This window comes from Vanacampus margaritifer, chromosome 18 (genome assembly GCF_051991255.1).
Source record: "Vanacampus margaritifer isolate UIUO_Vmar chromosome 18, RoL_Vmar_1.0, whole genome shotgun sequence".
Classification (NCBI taxonomy): Eukaryota; Metazoa; Chordata; class Actinopteri; order Syngnathiformes; family Syngnathidae; genus Vanacampus; species Vanacampus margaritifer.
Genome location: NC_135449.1, coordinates 5907957 through 5929680, shown reverse-complemented (window position 1 = coordinate 5929680; position 21724 = coordinate 5907957). Strand labels below are relative to the sequence as shown.

General features: G+C 39.5%; 1 protein-coding gene across 1 annotated transcript; it reads left to right on the top strand.

Annotated features, from left to right (window-relative positions):
- The first annotated feature begins 393 nt into the window (after positions 1-393).
- LOC144038677 (ubiquitin carboxyl-terminal hydrolase 31-like) lies at positions 394-17406 on the top strand. Its single transcript, XM_077551345.1, has 16 exons — positions 394-1984; positions 5018-5155; positions 5259-5350; positions 6961-7053; positions 7149-7284; positions 8120-8270; positions 8531-8711; positions 9749-9860; positions 9943-10037; positions 10241-10318; positions 10482-10611; positions 11606-11725; positions 11794-12019; positions 12117-12275; positions 13073-13225; positions 13295-17406. The coding sequence occupies exons 1-16, from the start codon at positions 1424-1426 to the stop codon at positions 14743-14745; spliced, it is 3876 nt and encodes a 1291-aa protein (XP_077407471.1). The 5' UTR covers positions 394-1423; the 3' UTR covers positions 14746-17406.
- Positions 17407-21724: the final 4318 nt, after the last annotated feature.

The following is a 21724-nucleotide window of genomic DNA, read 5'->3' as shown; positions in this document are numbered from 1 at the left end:
CTCTCTCTCTCTCTCTCTCTCTCTCTCTCTCTCTCTCTCTCTCTTATTATTATTAATTTATTTTTATTAATTTTTTTTTAAGAATGTTTGCCCGCCTGAGAGACGGCTACATGAAAAGGGTTTCTGAACTGCTCCAAATAATTTTTTACATTACACATTTGGTTTTGTTTATATTATAGCCTATATCTAATGATAAATGATGTCCACTTTTCTGGGAATTTGACATCATGCGACAGCACCTTGTGATTGGTCCTCGCGTTGACCGTGGAGACTGATGGCGAGCATCATCATCATCATCATCCAGCATCCACCTGCTCCCATCCGACATGGACCAGTGTTGGGCTGCGACGTCATCCGTCCCCGCCCCGCCCAACCGCCTGCCTGCCTGCAGTGTCGCTGCCGACAGATGAGGATGGACGCGGTCCACGGCCTTTCCGCCGAGCTTCGTCCCGACCGGGAATTAAGGGACTCCGAATACCAACCCGAGTGACCTCCCCCCCCCCTCCCTCCAAAAGCGTCGGGGAGGGTGGAGGAGCCCCACTTTGAACCGTGCGAGGAAGAGATGCTGAGGGGAGGCAGCGGCGGGATTTGGAGCTCCGGTCGCGGGGTACCATTGATGATGATGATGATGATGATGATCACCGCGAAGGAGCATTAGGGAAGATTAAAAGAAATACATAAAAGAGACTTCCCCGTTCGAAGATTCGACTTGGACGTGAGGCGGCGGGATGCCTTTTGGACCGGGTGGAGCCGCGCGTCGTTGAATAAAAGATGAGGGACCCCCCCCCCCCCCCTTCCTCACTCCGGAGTCGTTGATGTTTATGTCTGACGATCCGCCTCCATGACATGGGCCGTCGTGTCGTGTGCTCGTATAGCCGCTGCCGGAGACGCGATGCGCGGGTCCGAGCGGTTCTCCAGCAACACCGCACGGTGTTTGTGTTTACGCAAGCGGGGCCCGTCTGTCTCCGTTCTCAACTAGCAGGCCCTGTAAGTGGAATGTGTCCGGGCCCTGTGGACAACACGACCGAGTGATGTCGCGTGGGGGTGGCAGCTAAGTGCTGTAAAAAGGATTTAAAGTGTTTTTGTCCTGGTCTCTCCGCAAACATCCGTTTCCTATTGTCCTCATTAGGTGAGCTGAAAGCTAGCTGGCTTTGGGGGAAACAACAACAACAACAAAAAGACCCCCCCCCCCCACCACCCTATTTTTGTTGTTTTTGAACTAGTCTTAAATGACATATATAATGACACATAATGCTGTGTTTGGAAAGTGGGGCAAAGCCGGAGAAAACTGCCCCAAGCTCTGGTAGAACATGCAAACTCCACACAGGAAGTCCATAACCCCGATTCAAACCTGGAGCCTCAGAACTGCGAGGCAAGCGCGCTAACCTCCCGCCCGCTAAAAGGCCACCAAAAAGCCGCCGCCATGTCCAAAGTGGTCACTAACAAGGAGAAGAAATCCTTCAGCAAGAAGCTTTTCCGCAGGAGTTCCGTCCGCTCGGTGGGCAGCTTCATGAACAGAGTTCTCCGGACTCTCTCCACCTTGTCCCATTTCAGCACGGACGAGCAGGCCCGCGACGACAAGGACGACGCCTCGTTGATCGCCACCACCACCGGCGGCTCGCTCCAGTCGGACGACAGCGACTGCGGGGGGTTCCCCTTCGGCGACAAAGTGCCAGGCGTGGCCGGGCTGAAGAACCACGGCAACACCTGCTTCATGAACGCCATCCTGCAGTGCCTGAGCAACACCGAGCTCTTCGCGGAGTACCTGGCCCTGGAGCAGTTCCGGGGCGGAGGAGGAGGCGGAGGGTCCGAGGCCGGCAGTGGTGCCGATACCAAGGCCAGTAAGTCCAACGGGGTTCTGGTGCAGAAGAAGTCTAGCCAGCAAAAGCAGGAGGACTCCGGGGAGGTGACGGAGCAGCTGTCAGGCCTGGTTCGAGCTCTGTGGACTTTTGAGTACACGCCCCAGCACAGCAGAGATTTCAAGGTAGGCTCTGTGTCTGCATAGACCGTTTCATGAGCTTGGAGTTGTTTACTGGCCATTTTGGCATTACACCGCCCTCTGCTGGCAACTGAAAATGACATCACAGTGCCTCGCCGTGATGTCAATGCCAAAATGCCCCCGATCACGATCATGATTAAAAGTGTCTGCTTAATTCAAATTCCACATTAGTTTTTTGTAATATTTGGCCTCAGTATTTTTTAAGCCTTTTTCATTGACAAATAATAATACATCCATATTATCTCATTCACTGCCATTGACGGCTATAGACGTCAAAAATTCATTCGAACTATTTATTTTCGTTAAACTTTTTTTTCCCACTTTTGTTAACAAGCGCGTGAAAAGATAGAGCAGATATAAAATTTGTGATTAATCGTGAGTTAACTAGTTAAGTCATGTGATTAATTATAATTAAAATTTAATCGCCTGACGCCCCTAATTTTTTATATATATTTTTTTATAAAATCGCGTCAGGTGAATAACATTTTTCATTGTAATTAATCACATGACTTCAATAATTAACTCACGATTAGTCACAAATTTTATATCTGTTCTAAATGTACAATATATATTTTTTTAGGTTTTCATACTCTTATTAACAAAAGTGGAAAAAGTAGGAAACTAATAGAAATAGTTCAAATGAATTTTTGACGTCTATAGCCGTCAATGGCAGTAAATGAGTAAAAAAAAAAAAAAAAAAGACCCTCCTTAAAAGCTTTCAGGGGGGAGAGTTGAAGCTCTAATGAACTTAAATACTCTTCGGAGCCGCCTGCCTCCCACTTAGCAGCTTTCATGACAAGCAGACCTTTTCATCTCGTCACCTGGCAAATGCGTAACATTGTATCTTCTATTTTCATCTTTTCAGTTCACATGGAGAGGAACTGAATCAGAGCGGTAGTTTCTTCTTAAAAGCTCTCCTATTTTGGGCTGAATTTTTTTTTTCCTGCCTTACCTCGGTTGCCTTCCAGAATATGAACTGTGACAGGTTTTTTGATGTATTCTTCTTTAGAGCGACAGCCTCAAAATGTGTGCTATGACTTAGTATTGTCAGAATGCGATTTAATGGCAAGAAGAAAAAATTCAGTAAAAATAGTCCAAAAGTAATGAGCAAAATTATGCAGCAGTGATGTGCTCTTGTATCTTGATGATGCAGAACATAAACAGACTGCATTATTATCATTGTTAACTCTTTCACTGCCATTGACGGCTATAGACGTCAAAAATTCATTTGAACTATTTCTATTAGTTTAACATTTTTCCCCCCGCTTTTGTTAACAAGAGTATGAAAACCTAGAAACATTTTTTTATTGTACATTTAGAACAGATATAAAATTTGTTATTAATCGTGAGTAAACATGAGAAGTCATGCGATTAATTACGATAAAAAAAATTGAATCACCTGACGCCCCAAATTTTCAATAATCTTTTGTTTGTTTTTTAAAAAAAAGGAAAAATGATTAAAAATAACAAAACATAATAAACAAAGAAATTCTTCAAAATTAAAAAAAATATATATATATTTAAAATATATATTTAATTAAAAAAAAAAGAAAATTTAATTTTTATTTAAAAAAGAAAAGATTACTAAAAAATTAGGGGCGTCAGGCGATTCAAATTTTTAATCATAATTAATCGCATGACTTCATCTATTCTAAATGTACAATCATTTTTTCCCTAGGTTTTCATGAAAAAATGTTAAACTAATAGAAATTGTTCAAATGATTTTTTTTTTACGTTTATAGCCGTCAATGGCAGTGAATGAGTTAAATATGGTATATTATGCTCATTCAATGTCACCTGATAATCGATGCACAAATCAGTTAGTGTCTGCCAAGGAAACATTTAGGTGTTATTTCCCCTCGAAAAGGACTGACGGAGAAAATAGCATGCGTGACATGTGACCACAAGTGAGCAGAGGTGACTTTGACGAGCGGAGGACACGCTGGTGTCAGCTAACTGTCACTCCAGCTGTGATGTTGTCATCTTCTGACATGGTGACTCTCGTTGCTTATTTATGTTGTTTACTATTTAATGGCGTGAAGGCGAATTACATTTGGTGAATTTCCGTTGTGGATGAATAAAGTATCTACTACTACCTATTAGCCATCTACCCACCTATTTAGTTAGCTAGCTTGGGTTACACATAGAGCTAGCTAAGTGGACCCCAGGGACTTGAGAACTGGAGCCACAGGAGAACATTTTATTTTAGAGAGAAAAATATGTACAAGTGTACCATTAGCAATAGTTGTATTAAATCAATAAAAAAAAAATGTGGAATCGTCTGAGAATAACATTGTAGTTTTAAGGCGATTTTTTAAAATCAGAATAAAGTAGAATTTTTTTTTTTTAGGGTAAAATAAAAATAATAAAATTGAGTTTTATGTTTTTAGAGAGGGAAAAAAAGTACATTATTATTATTATTAATAATATTATTAAAAGTTAGTTTTCTCAAGAAGAGGAATCAGCCTTTCACTGTTAAAATTGTATTTTCAGTGATAAAATAAATATGAAAATATGACTTTTTTTTGGGGGGGGGGGGGGGCTCAAATCTTTTGAGGATAACATTTAATTAAATTTTTCCAAGAAAAAAATATATGTAATTTTGGCGAAATTGTTTGAAACATGAAAAAATAAAATAAAATAAATAAATTATAAATATTTACCACCCTATTACCAGAAGTCAGCATTATAGAGAAAAGTGCAATAATTGTTTTCTTGAGGAGAAAAAAAGCCAAACATCAGAGGTTAAAGTTTTATATAAAAAAAAAAATGTTACTCAAGTTTTTTTTTTTTTTTAGAGATGAAATAGGACAGTATTGCTATCTATCTAGTGCTAGCTAGCGCCAGCTAACTCTATCTAACTCTATCTATCTATCTATCTATCTATCTATCTATCTATCTATCTATCTATCTATCTATCTATCTATCTATCTATCTATCTATCTATCTATCTATCTATCTATCTATCTATCTATCTATCTATCTATCTATCTATCTATCTATCTATCTATCTATCAGAATGTGGTGTCAAAGAGCGCCCTTCAGTTCAAGGGCAACTCCCAGCACGACGCCCAGGAATTCCTCCTGTGGCTGCTGGATCGAGTTCATGAAGACCTCAACAACATCATCCATCCTGACGTCAGGCCCCCCAGGACGGTAAAGAGCCGTCTTTACTTAAGCTAGCTACCTGAAAAAGAAGTATTTGTACTATGTGACTTTGCACTGCTGTTCATTTTTTTATTTTTTTTTGTCTTTCCAGCCTCCAGTAGAGAACGAAAACGCCCCTGGAGGATCTCCACTCCCGGCGCCACCTGGCTCTTTTGTGCAAGAGCTTTTTCAGGCACAATACAGGTAAAGCATCCACACAGCCACTGTTTGTCTTGCTATTTGACAGATGCACAGTATTGCACTTTACTTTTTGTTGACACACAAACACTGGCCGTCTGGCTGGACCGTCTGAGACCTTTCCAGTAAACGTGTACAATATTGTTCTCTGTAAATATGTGACCAACATCACTTCATGTTTTGGTGTGCAAATATGAGCATATAACACTATTGACCATTGGCTATAATTGGATTTTTTTATTTTTATTTTTTTTGCCTCTCACTCAAGGCCCTTGGACCAGATCCACCTTGTTGCAAAATGTATTTATTTTTTCATTTTGACAAATCGAAATTGCTGTTTTTGCTCACTTTATTTATTTTCCAGATAATTCGGGAAAATATAATATAATAATTGGAGAATAGCTGTATACAAAAATATTTGCTTGCCTCTCTTTTCCTTGATGTCTAATTTCAAATTCTAGGTAGATAGAAGATAAAATAAAATAAATCCGAAATTTTGTCTAAATGTTGTCTATGTGCTAAACATTTTTTTTTTTAAAGACTCCAAATTTTGAATGGCAGTGTTCTATGTTTGTAGTTTAAAACAAGCCAATTAGTGTTAGATGTCATTTTTAGACAGCAATACACTGTAGGATCTGTGACTTTGATTGCGTGTGGCTTTAAAAGGCGGGGCCTGGCCTGGTGAGTGACGTGTGTGTCAGCGAATGAAACAGACTTGTTGCTTTGAACTTTTTTTTTGGTCATTTGTAATTTTAAAACAACCGTTTCAGACCTTTTTAAAAAGTAGATTAGTAGTTGAGATTGACTCCTGTAATCTCATTTAACTCATTCACTGCCATTGACGACTAAAAACGTCAAAAATTAATTTGAGCTATTTCTATGAGTTTAACATTTTTTTTCCTCTTTTGTTAACAAGAGTATGAAAACCTAGATTTTTTTTCATTGTACAGATATAAAATCTGTGATTAATCGTGAGTTAACTAGTGAAGACATACGATTAATTACAATTAACTCATTCACTGCCATTGACGGCTATAGACGCCAAAAATTCATTTAAACTATTTCTATTAGTTTAACATTTTTTTCCACTTTCACACTGACAAGAGTATGAAAACCTAGAAAAAAAATTATTGTAAATTTAGAACAGATATACAATTTGTGATTAATCGTTAGTCAACTAGTGAAGTCATGTGATTAATTACAATTTAAATTTTTAATCGCATGACGGGCTTAATTAAAATATATATATATTAAAAATAAGGGGCGTTTAATCGTAATTAATCGCATGATAATTTTATATCTCTTATAAATGTACAATAAAAAAATTCTAGGTTTTCATAAAAAATGAAATGAAATGAGAAAAATGTTAAACTAATTGAAATAGTTCACATGAATTTTTTACGTCTATAGTTGTCAATGGCAGTGAATGAGTTAAAAATTAATTACCTGTCGCCCCTAATTTTTTATATTTTTTCAAATGAATTTATGGGAGGGAATGAGTTTTAATAGAGCTCAGTCGCTTTTGTTTTTTTGCTTAAAAAAATATCAAACTCGTAACCGATTGTAAAGTGACACAATTTGCTGCCTCGTCTGCGTTTGTTTATGTTTCCGTGCAGATCTTCTCTGACGTGTCCTCACTGCCAGAAACAGAGCAACACCTTTGACCCTTTTCTCTGCATCTCACTGCCAATCCCCGTACCTCATACGCGGTGAGTTTGTGGGCATTAAAAAGATCAAATCTGTTTACCGTAAATATTACGGTTTTATGTGTATTTATTCTCCCGCTGTGTTTTTTGTGATGCAGACCCTTGTATGTGACGGTGGTGTACCAGGGCAAATGCTCCCACTGTATGAGGGTCGGGGTGGCCGTGCCTCTGTCCGGTACGGTGTCCAGGCTCAGGCAAGCCGTGGAGCAGGAGACCAAAATCCCTGCTCAACAGGTACTTCCGGGACTCACCGTCGCAAATGGACCTTAACTCATTCACCGCCATTGACGGTTATAGACGTCAAATATTCATTTGAACTATTTCTATTAGTTTAACATTTATTTTCACTTTTGTTAACAAGAGTATGAAAACCTAGAAAAAAATATTTATTGATATAAAATTTGTTATTAATCGTGAGTTAACTTGAGAAGTCATGCGATTAATTACGATTAAAAAAAAAACGCTCCTAATTTTTAATCATCTTTTGTTTGTTGTAAAAAAAAGAAGAAGAGATTATTAAAAATAACAAAACAATTAAAATTATAAAAAAAGAAGAAATGATTAAAAATTAAAAAATATATATTAAAAAATTGTTAAGAAAAGATCATTAAATAAAAAAAAAGTACAATGAATTTTTTATTTTTTAAAGAAAAGATTAAAAATTAGGGGCGTCAGGCGATTCAAATTTTTTGTTGTACATTTAGAACAGATATAAAATTTGTGATTAATCGTGAGTTAGCTCGTGAAGTCATGCAATTAATTACGATTTAAAAATGTAATCGCCCGACGCTCCTAATTTTTAATAATCTTTTCTTTTTTTAAATCCCGTCAGGCGATTACATTTTTTTATTGTAATTAATCGCAAGACTTCAATAGTTAACTCACGTTTAATCATACATTTTATATCTGTTCTAAATGTACAATAAAAACATTTCTAGGCTTTCATAAAAAAATTTGATTTTTTTTTTTAATTAATCGAAATAGTTCAAAAAAAATTTTGACGTCAATAGCCGTCAATGGCAGTGAATGAGTTAAAAGCCCCCGCCGCTCACCAACCTCTCACGTTCAGATCGTCCTCACCGAGATGTACTACGACGGCTTCCATCGCTCCTTCTGCGACGACGACGACGACCTGGAGATCATTCAGGAGAGCGACTCCATCTTTGCCTTCGAGACGCCCGAGCTCTTCAGGCCCGATCAGATCCGCTCCAAGCGAGGCGGTACGGCAACCTGCTCATTAGCTGGTGCAAGTAGGAGGCCCAATTGGGTTAAGCACTCACTAGACACTTCATTAGGTACACTTTTTTTTATTTTAATAAGGTCGGCTGAAAGCAATCGTGCCTTTATCGCTTGAAATCACGTCAACCTTGATACCTAGAGCACTTTTTTTTTCTAAGATAGCATTAATTAATCAAAAATACTGTATTCACCTTTGACCCCTATAATTAAAATCATGTATTTTTTTTTCACCACAATCCAGGGAGTCCACATGCCAATCTCAATCAGAACAACTTGAAGTACAGCACGGACAACAATCGGTTATCCCCACAAATCCAGGAGCCCGTAACGCCGCCTCTCAGCCCCAATAAGAACTCGGGACAGGACGAGAAGGTGGTGCTGCTGGTGTGTAACCGAGCCTGCGCCGGTCAGCAAGGACGCAGGTGCGTCGACAGCGAGGGGACGAGGATCTCGCTCAATTTCCTTCCGTTAGACTTGGGGTCGAGTCCGTTATACTGCTCAACGCAATTTTGTGCCAAGAATCTTTCAACGGTTTTAATTCATCGAAATTCAATTTATGACACTCCACAATTACAAAAACAGCATGATTGTAAAATAATAGTAAAAATAATAAATAAAAATAATAATTTAAGAAATAGAAAAAAATAAAATAAAAAATAATAAAAATTTAAATAATAAATATATTTTTATTAATTTAATAGATTTCAGTTTCATCCAAAAGAAACTTGCATAATTGTAGTGTTTCAAAGGATTTTATTTGTTATAATATTTTTTACATTTAAAAATTTTGTACCAAGAAAATAAATGATCATCCTAATCCTGATTTCAATCATTACCTAAATAATCGTGATTAATATTTTATTTCTTCATAATCGAATAGCCCTATTTTGATGTTGCTGAATGTGAAAATGACTTTTTTCCAAATTGTCTCTAGTTTTTTTTGTTTAGAAAAACGTGTCAAAAATACACAAGTTATGAAATGTTATGCTGCAACTTTGATGAGATTGTATCTGTGTTTTCAAGCATGTACATACAATATTCTTTCATTTTTTATGTAATATAATGAAATAGGACAATCGTTAACCTAGAGAGCGTCCTTGATGCAAATTATATTTCATGTAAAAATCAAGCAAAAATTAACAGTAAACAAATGCAAAGACAGGCGACGTCAACGCACATTATCAATTTATTAATTGTCAAAAATATCGATAGCTAAAAAAACAAGGGCCAATTTAAAAAAAAAATGATGTCAATTTAGATTTAGCACAAACAATTAAAAAACAGAAACAATTAAAAATTATCTTTATTATTAGTAGTAAATTTCTTGAGAGCCTCTTATGTCTCCACAAGGGGGTGCTAATTCCCCAGTACTGACCATTTCATGATGTCTGTAAAAAAAAAAAACAATAAAAAATACCAAAATCCGCCAAAAACAACATGACTTGAGACTTTCCCACAGGTTTGGAAATCCTTTTATCCTCTACCTGGAGCGTACAGTCACATGGGATGTACTCCAAAAGGAAATTCTGGAGAAAATGCGTCATCTTTTGCGCCCTGGAGCCGTAGTGCAGGTACGTACTTTCAAAACAATTCCGTATATCAAACACTGCATGTTGAATATCATTCCCATTGTTGTGCTGTTTTTTCTTGTAGGTCGGGCCTTTCACATTACGTGTGGTGGGGGTTGTTGGGATCACGTATTTGCTGCCTCAGGAGGAGCAACCGCTCTGCCATCCTTCTGTGGAGAGGTAAGTCTGCCTGCCACCACTAGGGGGAGCGCTGCTCCTTCTCTTGGTTATGTAAACACAATCTGGGGTTAACTTCTTCTTTTCCTGCTCATTTGAAAATACCACTTGAGACATGAAACAGGCTGTTTTATAGACTCTATTCATTTGAATTGTTTTATGTTCGTGTTTACATTTGTGTCTCTTTTGTGTTTTTTTGCTAACAGGGCATACAAGTCTTGCGGTCCCGGGGGGCCGCCTCATGTCAAAATTGTTGTGGAATGGGACAAAGAGACAAAAGACTAGTAAGTAGGACACACATAGACACAAGATAATACTGCACTGATTTGATTGGTTGTAGCGAATTTTGAAATATTAGCATTCTGCAAGGGCACATCCACGGTACGAACCATCCTGATGGGATACTTCCGAAGCTGAAGCCTGCGTGATTGTTGTGTTTTCTTGCAGTCTGTTTAAAAGAACAGAGGACGAATACATCCCCGATGCTGAAAGTGTACGTCATGTGAAGGAGCTGCACCTCCAGCCTCAGAGCTGCTCGCTGGCTCAGTGCTTTCAGCTCTACACCAAAGAGGAACAGGTGGGCTCAAACATTTCATAATAATAATAATAATAATAATGCATTATATTTAAGTTTTTTTTTTTTTTTGCTGTAACATTATGCAGTGTGAACATTGTGCTTTAATACTGAAAAGTAAAAAACATATAAAGCTTCCTGTGTTATGCTATGGGCTGAATGGTGGACTTCAGGTACCACTAGAGGGAGCCAGTGTACCACTCGATTATTAAAAGAAAAGATAAAAACTATTAAATTATTGTATTGACATTATTATATTTGATAATGATTTCATTTCAGCCTATGTAGTTGAATGATCTGTTTAACTAAAGATGTAGCCAATTTTAGCAGGGGTGGCCAACATATTTATTTATTTTATTTTATTGGTAAAATGTGACTTAGGCAATTATTTTGGGAAGGTGACAATATGTAATAAAAATAAATAAAAATAGTGAATTTTAATACCAACATAATACTGCATTATAATTTTAATTATATTATTTGTAATTTATTATAATTCATAAACCAATTATCTAGTAAAATCTAAATTGAGTTGTCAAACATGTATGTAAAATTCTTTATTTTTAATTAATTTTATTATTGAAAATAAACCGTAAAATAGAATTTTTTTTATTGTAAATTTATTTGTAGATAATGTACTAAATTAACTAATTATTTAATAGAAGAAATACAAAAATGTTGAGTTGAGCTGTATGTAAAATGTTTTATTGGACTTGCATTTACAATATATCAATCAATCGTCAATTTAATGTGAGAAATGAATAAAAAAAATAAAAATGAGTAAATACTTGTTAACACATTTTAAGAAAAAGGAAAAAAAAAATGTACGAAAGTACAATGTAATTGCACACTCACTACAGCAGGTGGCAGTGACGCTATCGTTGTTGAGTGCGCGAGGATCATTAGCTCCTTTGCAGAGGTGCACTTAGAACAATCTTGTAAACAAATGATACTATTTAAAGACGATGACTCCTATTTGGCAATTTCCTTTCGTCAGCTTGCTCCCGACGACGCCTGGCGATGTCCACACTGCAAGCAGCTTCAGCAAGGCAGCATCAAGCTGAGTTTGTGGACGTTGCCCGACATCCTCATTCTTCACCTGAAACGCTTTCGACAGGTACGAACGGGCAACTGATTTTCAGAAATACCTCAAAGGAGCGAGACCCTTCAACTTTCTCTTTCCAGGATGGCGATCGGCGCATGAAAATGCAGAACATGGTCAAGTTCCCGCTGACGGGTATGGACATGGCGCCGCACATGGTGAAGAGGAGCCAGAGCAGCTGGAGTCTGCCTTCTCATTGGTCGCCGTGGAGACGACCTTACGGCTTGGGTCGGGATCCCGAGGATTACCTTTATGATCTGTACGCCGTGTGCAACCATCACGGGACCATGCAAGGAGGACATTACACAGGTATCAGCGTGACATTTGGCAGGAAAAAGACACACAGTTTCCTTTTATTGAGCTGTTTTAAAAATTTAAATATGTATTTTTTTTTTTTATCTCGCAGCTCAGTGTAAAAACTCCATTGACGGGCAGTGGTATTGCTTTGACGATAGCGACGTTCATCCAATATCAGAAGAGGACGTCTGCAAGCAGACGGCCTACATTTTGTTTTATCAGAGACGTGCCACCATCCCATCTTGGTCTGCCAACAGTTCTGTGGGAGGTACGTTAGTTCATTGATCAAATCAAACTTTATTTTTATAGCAATTCTCATCTTATTTACATTTTGTTATGAAGAATAAAACCAGAGGTGGCAAATCTAAGTCCAGAAAGTAAAAACCCTGCCACCGTTTGGCTCTAGCCCCAGTTGCTAGCTAGCTAGCTAGCTCCATAGCAGGTAAATAAGCACGCAGGGAGCTAGCTAGCTAGCTAGCAACTGGGGCTAGAGCCAAACGGTGGCAGGGTTTTTACCTTCTGGACCTGAATTTGCCACCTTTGTGAAAGTTGGAGCCCAACAGCAGATCAATAATGAAGGCTGGACTTGTGTATCGAGAATTGCCGGTTCACTCCCAGAGTACAGTAAATGTGACCTTCAACGAGGCACTGTTCGGTAATAAATGTAAGAGTCAATATTTAATTTGCACATGTTATACGCTGCGAGGTCCAGAAAGTAAAAACCCTGCCGCAGTTAAGCATTAGCCCCACGTGCCAGCTAGCTAGCTAGCTCCCATGGAGCTTGTTTACCTGCTAGGGAGCTAGCTAGCTAGCTGGCATCAGGGGCTAAAGCCAAACTGTGGCAGGGTTTTTACTTTCTGGACCTGGATTTGCCACCTCTGAATTAAACTGAGCAAAAAATTATGGTAAAAAAAAAGTTTGTCCCTCTGACCTTCAAGGCCGATAACTAAACTATAAAGATGAAAAAGTATTGGGCCTAACATTGAACCTTGAGGAACCCCACATTTAATTCCATGGGTTATTTCTGAAATCAGGCTTGTCAAATGTAACGATTGTGATCTTTAGGATCTACAAGTTCTTCCCTGTGCGAGCATTGGATCAGCCGCCTGATGGGAAGCCGTCCGCCGAGCCAAGCCTCATCCGGTTCCTCCAGACGAACATCATTGGCCTCCTTGTCAGAGTCGGCCGAGTTCGCTGCCGAACGGAGCGAGGATGACGGTAAGCAAATTCCTCGAAACCTGATTCGAGTGATTTATTTATTCTGAAATGAACGTTTCCGGCGCGCAGCTTTATCAAGCCGACCCGTGGTGCGAGGCATGCAAAGGCAGACCTTCTCCTCGAGAGCGTCCATCGCCAGTCCACTAGTTCTCAGCGAGAACGGCCAGAAGCCTTCCTGGTCCCACTCGGCCAAACTGCAACTCCGTTCTAACTCCCCCTCGCGCTTTTCCCTGGAATCGCACTCATCTTCGCCGACGCTGGAAATGATAGGGGAGGTGGTTGATACCAATCTGTCGACTTCCTGCTTCAACGGTTCGCCCAAGATCGGAGGTAAGTCCGCCCTCGCAGCGTTGGATCATATTCCCGGGAATAAGAGGCTGATAGAACAGCTTCACCCCAAAGCTGCGTCACAGGCCGAGCCCAGGAACTCCGGGCAGGCCGGGGATAACAACAATCTAGTCAGCGGTGCTGAACAAATCAGTCCGAGACACGGGGCGGCCGCAAAGGAGCAGAAACAAAGAAATATGGCGGCAGACGGTTCAGGTGGCAAACGGACCTCAGCGAAAACCGGAGTTGAGAGCGAGAGGAGCCCCAAGAAACGTCCTGCCGCCTCCTCGACGTCATCCAGCTCTTTGTCTCCCGCGTCCCCGGCTGTTAAGTCACCAGCTAAGGCTAAGGGTGCCGCATCCAATCCAAAGGACAAAACCGACGGACCGCCCAAAACCAGCAAGGCCGGTTCCTCCAGAACGGCGACACCTTCCAAAAGGGGCTCGTCCCAAACCCAGGAGACCTTGCATCCTGACTCCGCGCAACAGAGGAGGAGCGCTTCCCCGGGAAGTTCGCACCCTCAGAGAAGAACGGCTCCCAAAGGAGGCGGCGATAGAAGCTCGGCTTCGGCGAGGACTAAAGGAGCCGATAGGAGCGCCAGCCGGGATTCTTCACGGACCAACGCGGTGTCGGAAAAGAAGATTACCAACGGAGCTCCTCCGTCCAGATCCGCCGGCAGTCGGGCCGAGGGCAGGCTCGGTCGAGCTTTGGAGAACAGGACGGTCGCCCGGAGCTCAAGCAGCAGCTCCTCCATGGCGAGTCTGCGATCCTCCAGCGTGGTTCCGCCACCTGCCGGCCTGCCCTCAAAAAACCCTCGAAGGAACAGTAAGACTGAAGACAAAGCTTTGTCCTTCTTCAAAACTGCCCTACGGCCCAAAGACGCCCGCAAGTCGACGGACGGCGGGAAAGCGACGGCGGCGGATCCCAAAGGAACTCTGGAAGATGGCGGCGGAGACGCGGCGAAAGAAGCCAACAAGAAACCCCAGAACGCCACTTCCGAAGCCGCCACCGCCGCTAAGGACAAAGACTCGTCCAAACATTCACTGCTGCCCTCCGCTAGATCCAAACTCTCAGAAACCACCAACCAAGCTTCTTCCGCGAAAGAACCGTCGAAGAAAGATCCTGTGAAAAAGACGATGCCGTCCAGGAAAATCCCCATCAACTCCACACAATCAAGCCAGAGGTCCAAATGAAATCCACACCAGGGCGCGATGATCATCTCGCTCTCCTTTCTAGTGCAGCTCCAAACACTGAATTGACACATTTTGCATTTCAGTGGTTCCTGGTTTACAAGCTGTCGTTCTGGACACTTCCCGTCCACTTTGTTCTGTACTTATTTAGGAATGGGTTTTACCAAAGCACTTTGTATGGTTGTGATGATTTCCAGGAAATACTATACTGTACTGTAAATAAGCATGGGTTGCTCATTTATTAGAATGATTGCCTTGTTGTGTCCGTAGCTTAGCTGGGAGGAGTCTTTTAAGCCTCGTTTCCACCAAGCGGCAGAGTTCCGATCAATTGAGTTGGGTCCATTTTTCCCCAGGAAGGTCTAAATTTCAAACAGTCAATTATCATCCATGCATTCCTTTTAATGTTGACGTTAATGTTTAGACTTGGGCCTGACCGATACAGATTTTTTGATGCCAATTCCGATATTCAGCTGAATAAAAATTCCGATATCAGATTCATCAGCTAATTAATAAAAAAAACAACAACACATTTTACACACTTATTTTTGGGTCCCTTAAGACTTACAACAATAAATATACAAATTACACTCAAAACCTTTTACTATTTCGTTAACTTTAAAACTGAATAATCGGCAAAAATCGGCTGATTTTTTTTGTGGGGAGGGGTGACGTTTGAATGTCATTAATGTTGTTTTTTTTGGTTGTAATTGTTATTGTGTAAAATAAATAAATAAATCGGCCGATTTTAAAGAAGCTCAGCCGATTAATCGGTCAGGCTCTATTTTAAACAGCAAAAAAGATGAGACTAAAGCCGATGAATGAAATAAGTCATTTGCCCATCCCAAAATATCGACTCTCGATCACATTTTTCAATTTGCTATTGGGCTGCCAGTCGCATGAATCATCATGTTTAGAGAGGGTGGAGCTTCGTTGCGCTTACTGTCCATTGATTGGCTGACAGACAATCGGTGGAAGCGTGGCTCAAGAGTGAAAAAGCGCAGGCGAACGATACTTGGGAGTGTTGAAAATGGACGACTAAGTCCGTTTTTTTTTTTAAAACTGAATTCTTTCCCGAAAACCTTTCGCTCTCCCTCGTTCCGGAGAGCCGAGTGTCAACATCAGTGCCTCAGATAATCATAATATTTAATCGAAACTGTATAACTGCAGGTGTTGGTAAATTTATAAGTAAAATTGAATATTTATGAAGCACTGAATATGTCGTTTCAAATAACACACACCTATATAACCTTAATCGCTGTTTACACACACTTGATGTAGTTATCGTGCAGCCTTCAAGGAGTTTTTTTTTTTTTAAAGAAGACGAGACGGTGCGAGGGAAAGAAGCATGTGTCAGTGGTTTATTCATCTTGAGATCACGGTTCTTAAATATATGCGTTTATTTACCTGTAACACATCAAGCCCTTGGGCAACCTCCCACCTGGCGCCGGGGCTGATGCCAACATTTACTTGTGGCGCCCACTTGTGGCCTCGGGGCTCTCTGACTGCCACACTGTCTCGGAACATTCCTCTCAAAAGAACACAGGGTGTACACAAAGGCCATAGAAATACACACATACACAACACTGGCTCCAACCATTAGGTCCACTTGTACAATCTGATGAGATCTAATTCTAATCTTTACGCAATGCGCACTTCATTTCCATGGCGTATTGCTTTTGCCTGTGACTAACGTGCAAACCAGGCATATTATATATGCTATAGTAGTCAAACAACATTTTAATCACATTTTCAAATCAAAAATAATCCTCACAAATCAAATTATAATGGTCCAAAGTACAGTGTTTTACAATGAGTGGAAAGCGTCCTTACCGAGAAAAACGCTGCATTCGAGGACAGTAGGAAATCTGAAATCTCATACGCTGATTGTATCAGTTCCAGCCTCAAAGCGTTGGAGGCAAATGTAAATACAAACATATGTTCACGTGACACCAGAACAACAAATAATTTATCTGAAAGAGCCACCTTTGCTGTTTAACATTTGCCTCAAACGTTTTGTGGGCAGAACTGGGACACACGAGTGGGAAGTACCCGAATTCTAACCCTCCTCGAATGCAGCATCAGACCGCCATTTTGTCTTATGACGTAACCTCGGAATTGTCAATACAGTATTTTATTTTATTTCACTCCCCCGCTGTAGATATTTCTCATATTTTGGATATTAAGCTAAAATATATAGTAATCTATTAAATAATATTCGACATGATACACTGCGAAAAAAATGCGCGTTTTGGCATCAGATCTCATTCATTTGCGCAGGTGTACCTAATCAAACGGCCCTCTGGCGTACATGTACATAGCGCGTTCGAGGCGACTCATCGTCACCGCTTTCCAAACACAAAGATCACACGATCCATGTGAAAATCGTTGCATGATGACTTGCTTCTTCTGCATGCACTCAACTATGCAAGCAACTTTCTTGCTCATGGCCACAGCTGAGTATGACGACTTATACGCCTCTTGGATGTGTACATAGTATTTCTTAGTGTTCTATTTTTACAACAACAAAAAAAATGCCAGCATCAGAGAGCATGTGAAGGCATTCTTTATCGACGCTTTGTTTGCACAACTCTACATTTTGTATGAATGTTAACAACTGCTCATTTACTCAAAAGTAAACCGACTCACTTGAAAACCAAAGTGTGTTTGTTTTTCCTCTGAGGCCTGGTAATGAAAAGATTGACAGTGCATTACCCATAGTCGCCGCCAGGGGGAGCTCCACATTTGCCTGAAAACCCTCTCCCCTCCCGGATAACAGTTGAGGAAATGGATGCAATACTCAATTTGTCCCTGAGAAGCGTCCTTTCATTTGAACTGGTTATGTGTATTATTAAGATGTATCATCCCGTCAGTGAGGGAGGGGGGGATGCGTTATTAAACTACAGCGGCGTCATTTATTTAAGATGTGATTCAATTGTACTTTTATTAGTTTGGCCTCAGGCTGGCAATGCCAACCCCGCCTCTCTCCCCTCCCCTTTTTCCTTTCTTATAATTTTCTATAAATGTCATCAATTTCACCAACTGCTTTCTCACCTTCTCTTCTCGCCTTCCCCCCCCACCCCCCCCACCCCCCCCCCCCCCCCCCGGGAAGTGATAAAATTTTCAAAAGGCGTCCTCTTCCGACATCCGGCGTTTTTTTTCCACTGCAGGAGAAGATGCTGAAATTAAAATGCATGTTTGAATGTCAACTCACGAAGCGCAACCTGGCACGAGACGGCGCCGCGAAAGGAGCCAGACTATTCTGCTCGCATCAATAATCATCTCCAGTTTGTATCACTTCCAAGAGAGCCTCATTAGCGAGACCTCATCGGAGGATTCTGAAAGTTTGATCTGAATTCGAGCGTGACATCGGCCTTGTTGACTTGAGAAACGGCGGCTCGTCTAACATGCGGAATTAGTTTACGTGTCGGACGGCTTTTCGAAATGTGCCCGATGCAATCTCGCCCGTATTGATCAATGCAATCTCCGCATCTCCGAGAGCCAAATTCGATCCTTATTGATGTCTCCGAAGACATTTTGTCGCAGGGTTGAAGATGACGAGGGTCGCGATCTTTGTGATTAGCTTTGAGACTGATAAAAAAAAAGTGCATTTCTGTTGGCTTGTTGAGATGTTTTGTTGATGTCAAGAGCTTATTTCGTTTGAAGTTCTAGGCTATTACCTCCTCCAAGGTAGAAAAGGTCCTACTCTATTACCCAGTCCCCCAAAATGATTCATCTCTTATATACACTTTTATAACAATTATATTTGGCATTTATAATTAGTGTCCCACTTTTTAATTTTGAAAATCCGCCCACCCTATTTTAACAGAAAATTGCACGGCAATATTTGAACTCATTCACTGCCATTGACGGCTATAAACGTCCAACATTTATTTGAACTATTTCTATTAGTTTAACATTTTTTTCTCAACTTTTGTTTAAAATCTAGATTTTGTTTTATTGTACGTTTAATTTTGTGCATAACATTTGTGATTAATCGCGAGTTAACTAGTGAAGTCATGCGCTGACGCCCCCGAATTTTAAATATTTTCTTTCTTTTCTTTTTTTATTCATTCACTGCCGTTGAAGGCTATAAGCGTCAATTAGTTAATTAGTAAAAAAAAATAGTAGAATTTTTTTTCTTCACTTTTGTTAACAAGAGTATGAAAACCTATAATTTTTTTATTGTACGTTAGGAACGTATACATTTGTGATTAATCATGAGTTAACTAGTGAAGTCATGTGATTAATTACAATATATTTTTTGTAATAATCTTTTTTTTCTTTTTTATTCTGAGCGATTTTAACGTGTTTTTAATAAACATTTTCTTTTTACTAAGGGTGTCAGTCGGTTAAATGTTTTAATCGCAATTCATGCATGACTTCAATAATTAACTCACGATTAATCACAAATTAGATATCTGTCCTAAATGTACAATAAAATATTTCTATATATCCCACCTCATTTTAAATGCTCAAACAATTAGGGTTGGGAATCTTTGAATGTCTCACGATTCGATTCGATTCCAATTTTTGAGTGTGCGGATTTGATTCAGAATTGATTTTCGATTAGATTGATTTTTGATTCAAAATGATTTGATTGACAATGTTTTTTGCTTCAATTTATAGATGTTCAAGGAATCGTAATGATCTACTCCAGTCTGACTCGCTAATGCTAACTAGCGCGCTGCTCGCGGCACTTTTATCACGCAAAAGAACGTCTCCACGCTGCAAAAAAAACAACTTTTATTGGAATAACTTAATCGTGACTTTTTCCTTCTACTCTCTAATGTGGCTACAACTTAACAGTGTATCAGACCGCGTGGAACCACACTGCCCCTAAGTGGCCAAATCGAGTACAACATGAACAGCGCTCTCAATAAAGGCACACACAAACAAAGGCAAGACAGTAGAAAATCATTTAAGTCAAATCGATTTTGGACAACACCTCCAAAGGAGTGTGGAACATTTCCAAGCTCTCCTTAGCGTCTCATTTCCATATTGATTTGGGCTAGCAAACACAATGGAAGTAGCGGCAGCGAAGCAAACAAATGGAAACATGCTCGAAAAGCAGAAGGTCGAAGAACCTCTCGAGTCAGACGCGACGGTATTTATACATCAGAGAGCGACACCTTCCTCGCGCGCGCTTTGATTGTTCTTTGTATTTGTTCATCGGAATCACAAAGGAATCAATCGTGCAAACTCGGGGTTAGCCACAAAGTTGGCTCATTAGCTTGCGACGTTCAATCGATGATTTATTCATTATGACGGTTTGATATTTTTAGGCGTATGCTGGCATTTTTATAGGGTAGCTTTAAATGACATACAAAAAAAAAAAGAAATCCATCAATTTTTTTTACACTGCTTGTCATCACTGCGGTAGTTGAAAATGGATTTCGATCTATACTGCATTACAAAGTACCCTGAACTCATCATCATATTCAAGACCCCTGACTAATTTTTCTTTTTTTTCCCCACCCCAGCCCAAGACATAATTGCATTTTCAATGTAAGAGCTTTTTCTTTAACCACCATAAAAGTCCAAAACAGATTAAATAATTCACTTGTTTCGGGAGCGAGCCCGTCAATTATTTCTCCCTCTCACTCGAGTCCAACGGTGCAATACTTTAGTTCCCTTTTAATTGGAGATGAAAAATCCAGTAAGCCTTGAGTGCAGGCGGCAAGAGAGCGGCTTTTTAGTCCATGCAATATACATGACGCGTCAGGCGGGACATCCACGACTGAATTACATAAGCTCGAGCAGATGTACAGAGTTTTTCGGGAAAACAACTCGGCACCACGGAGGAGGAGGGTTCGTCTTATGGGGACTTTTCAGGAATCACTTGGATGCATGTGCAACAAACTCATTCACTGCCATTGACGGCTATAGACGTCGAAAATTCATTTGAACTATTTCTATTAGTTTAACATTTTTTTCCCACTTTTGTTAACAAGAGTTTTTTTTATTGTATATTTAGAACTGATATAAAATTTGTGATTAGATGAGTTAACTAGTGAAGTCTGCAATTAATTATAATTACTGACGCCCTCAATTTTTTTCATTTTCTTAAAATTTTTTTTTATGGCAGTGAATAAGTTAAAAAGTGATACAGATATAGAATTTGTGATTAATCGTGAGTTAATTAGTGAAGTCATGCAATTAATTACAATTAAAAATGTTAACCGCCTGTCGCCCCTAATTTTTAATAATCTTTTTTTGAATGAATTTATGGCAGTGAATGAGTTAAAAAGTGATACAGATATAGAATTTGTGATTAATCGTGATTAATTAGTGAAGTCATGCAATTAATTACAATTAAAAATGTTAACCGCCTGTCGCCCCTAATTTTTAATAATCTTTTTTTGAATGAATTTATGGCAGTGAATGAGTTAAAAAGTGATACAGATATATAAATTGTGATTAATCGTGAGTTAATTAGTGAAGTCATGCGATTAATTACAATTAAAAATGTTAATCGCCTGTTGCCCCTAATTTTTAATAATCTTAATTTTTTTTTTTTATGGCAGTGAATGAGTTAAAAAGTGATACAGATATAGAATTTGTGATTAATCGTGAGTTAATCAGTGAAGTCATGTGATTAATTACAATTAAAATGTTAATCGCCTGTCACCCCTAATTTTTAATAATAATAAAAAAAAAAAAAGAATTTATGGAAGTGAATGAGTTAAAAAGTGATACAGATATAGAAATTGTGATTAATTGTAAATTAATTAGTGAAGTCATTAGATTAATTACAATTAAAAATGTTAATTGCCTGTCGGCCCTAATTTTTAATAATCATTTTTTTAAATGAATTTATGGCAGTGAATGTGTTAAAAGGTGCGTTAATAACTGAATATCACTAGTTTGGTATCCATCCATTTTGTATAAAAATCATATGTAAGATGGAGCATATCTCTTTTGCTACCTCTGCCTCCTCCGAAAGAATAGTAAACAAATAGTTTCTTATAAAATCTTAGTAGCA

Excerpts from the sequence above, each read along its gene's own strand:
- LOC144038677 (XM_077551345.1), top strand. The coding sequence starts at position 1,424 with ATGTCCAAAGTGGTCACTAACAAGGAGAAGAAATCCTTCAGCAAGAAG. Across the intron at positions 9,861-9,942 it reads GCCCTGGAGCCGTAGTGCAG|GTCGGGCCTTTCACATTACG; the intron begins GTACGTACTTTC and ends TTTTTCTTGTAG. Across the intron at positions 10,612-11,605 it reads TCTACACCAAAGAGGAACAG|CTTGCTCCCGACGACGCCTG; the intron begins GTGGGCTCAAAC and ends TCCTTTCGTCAG.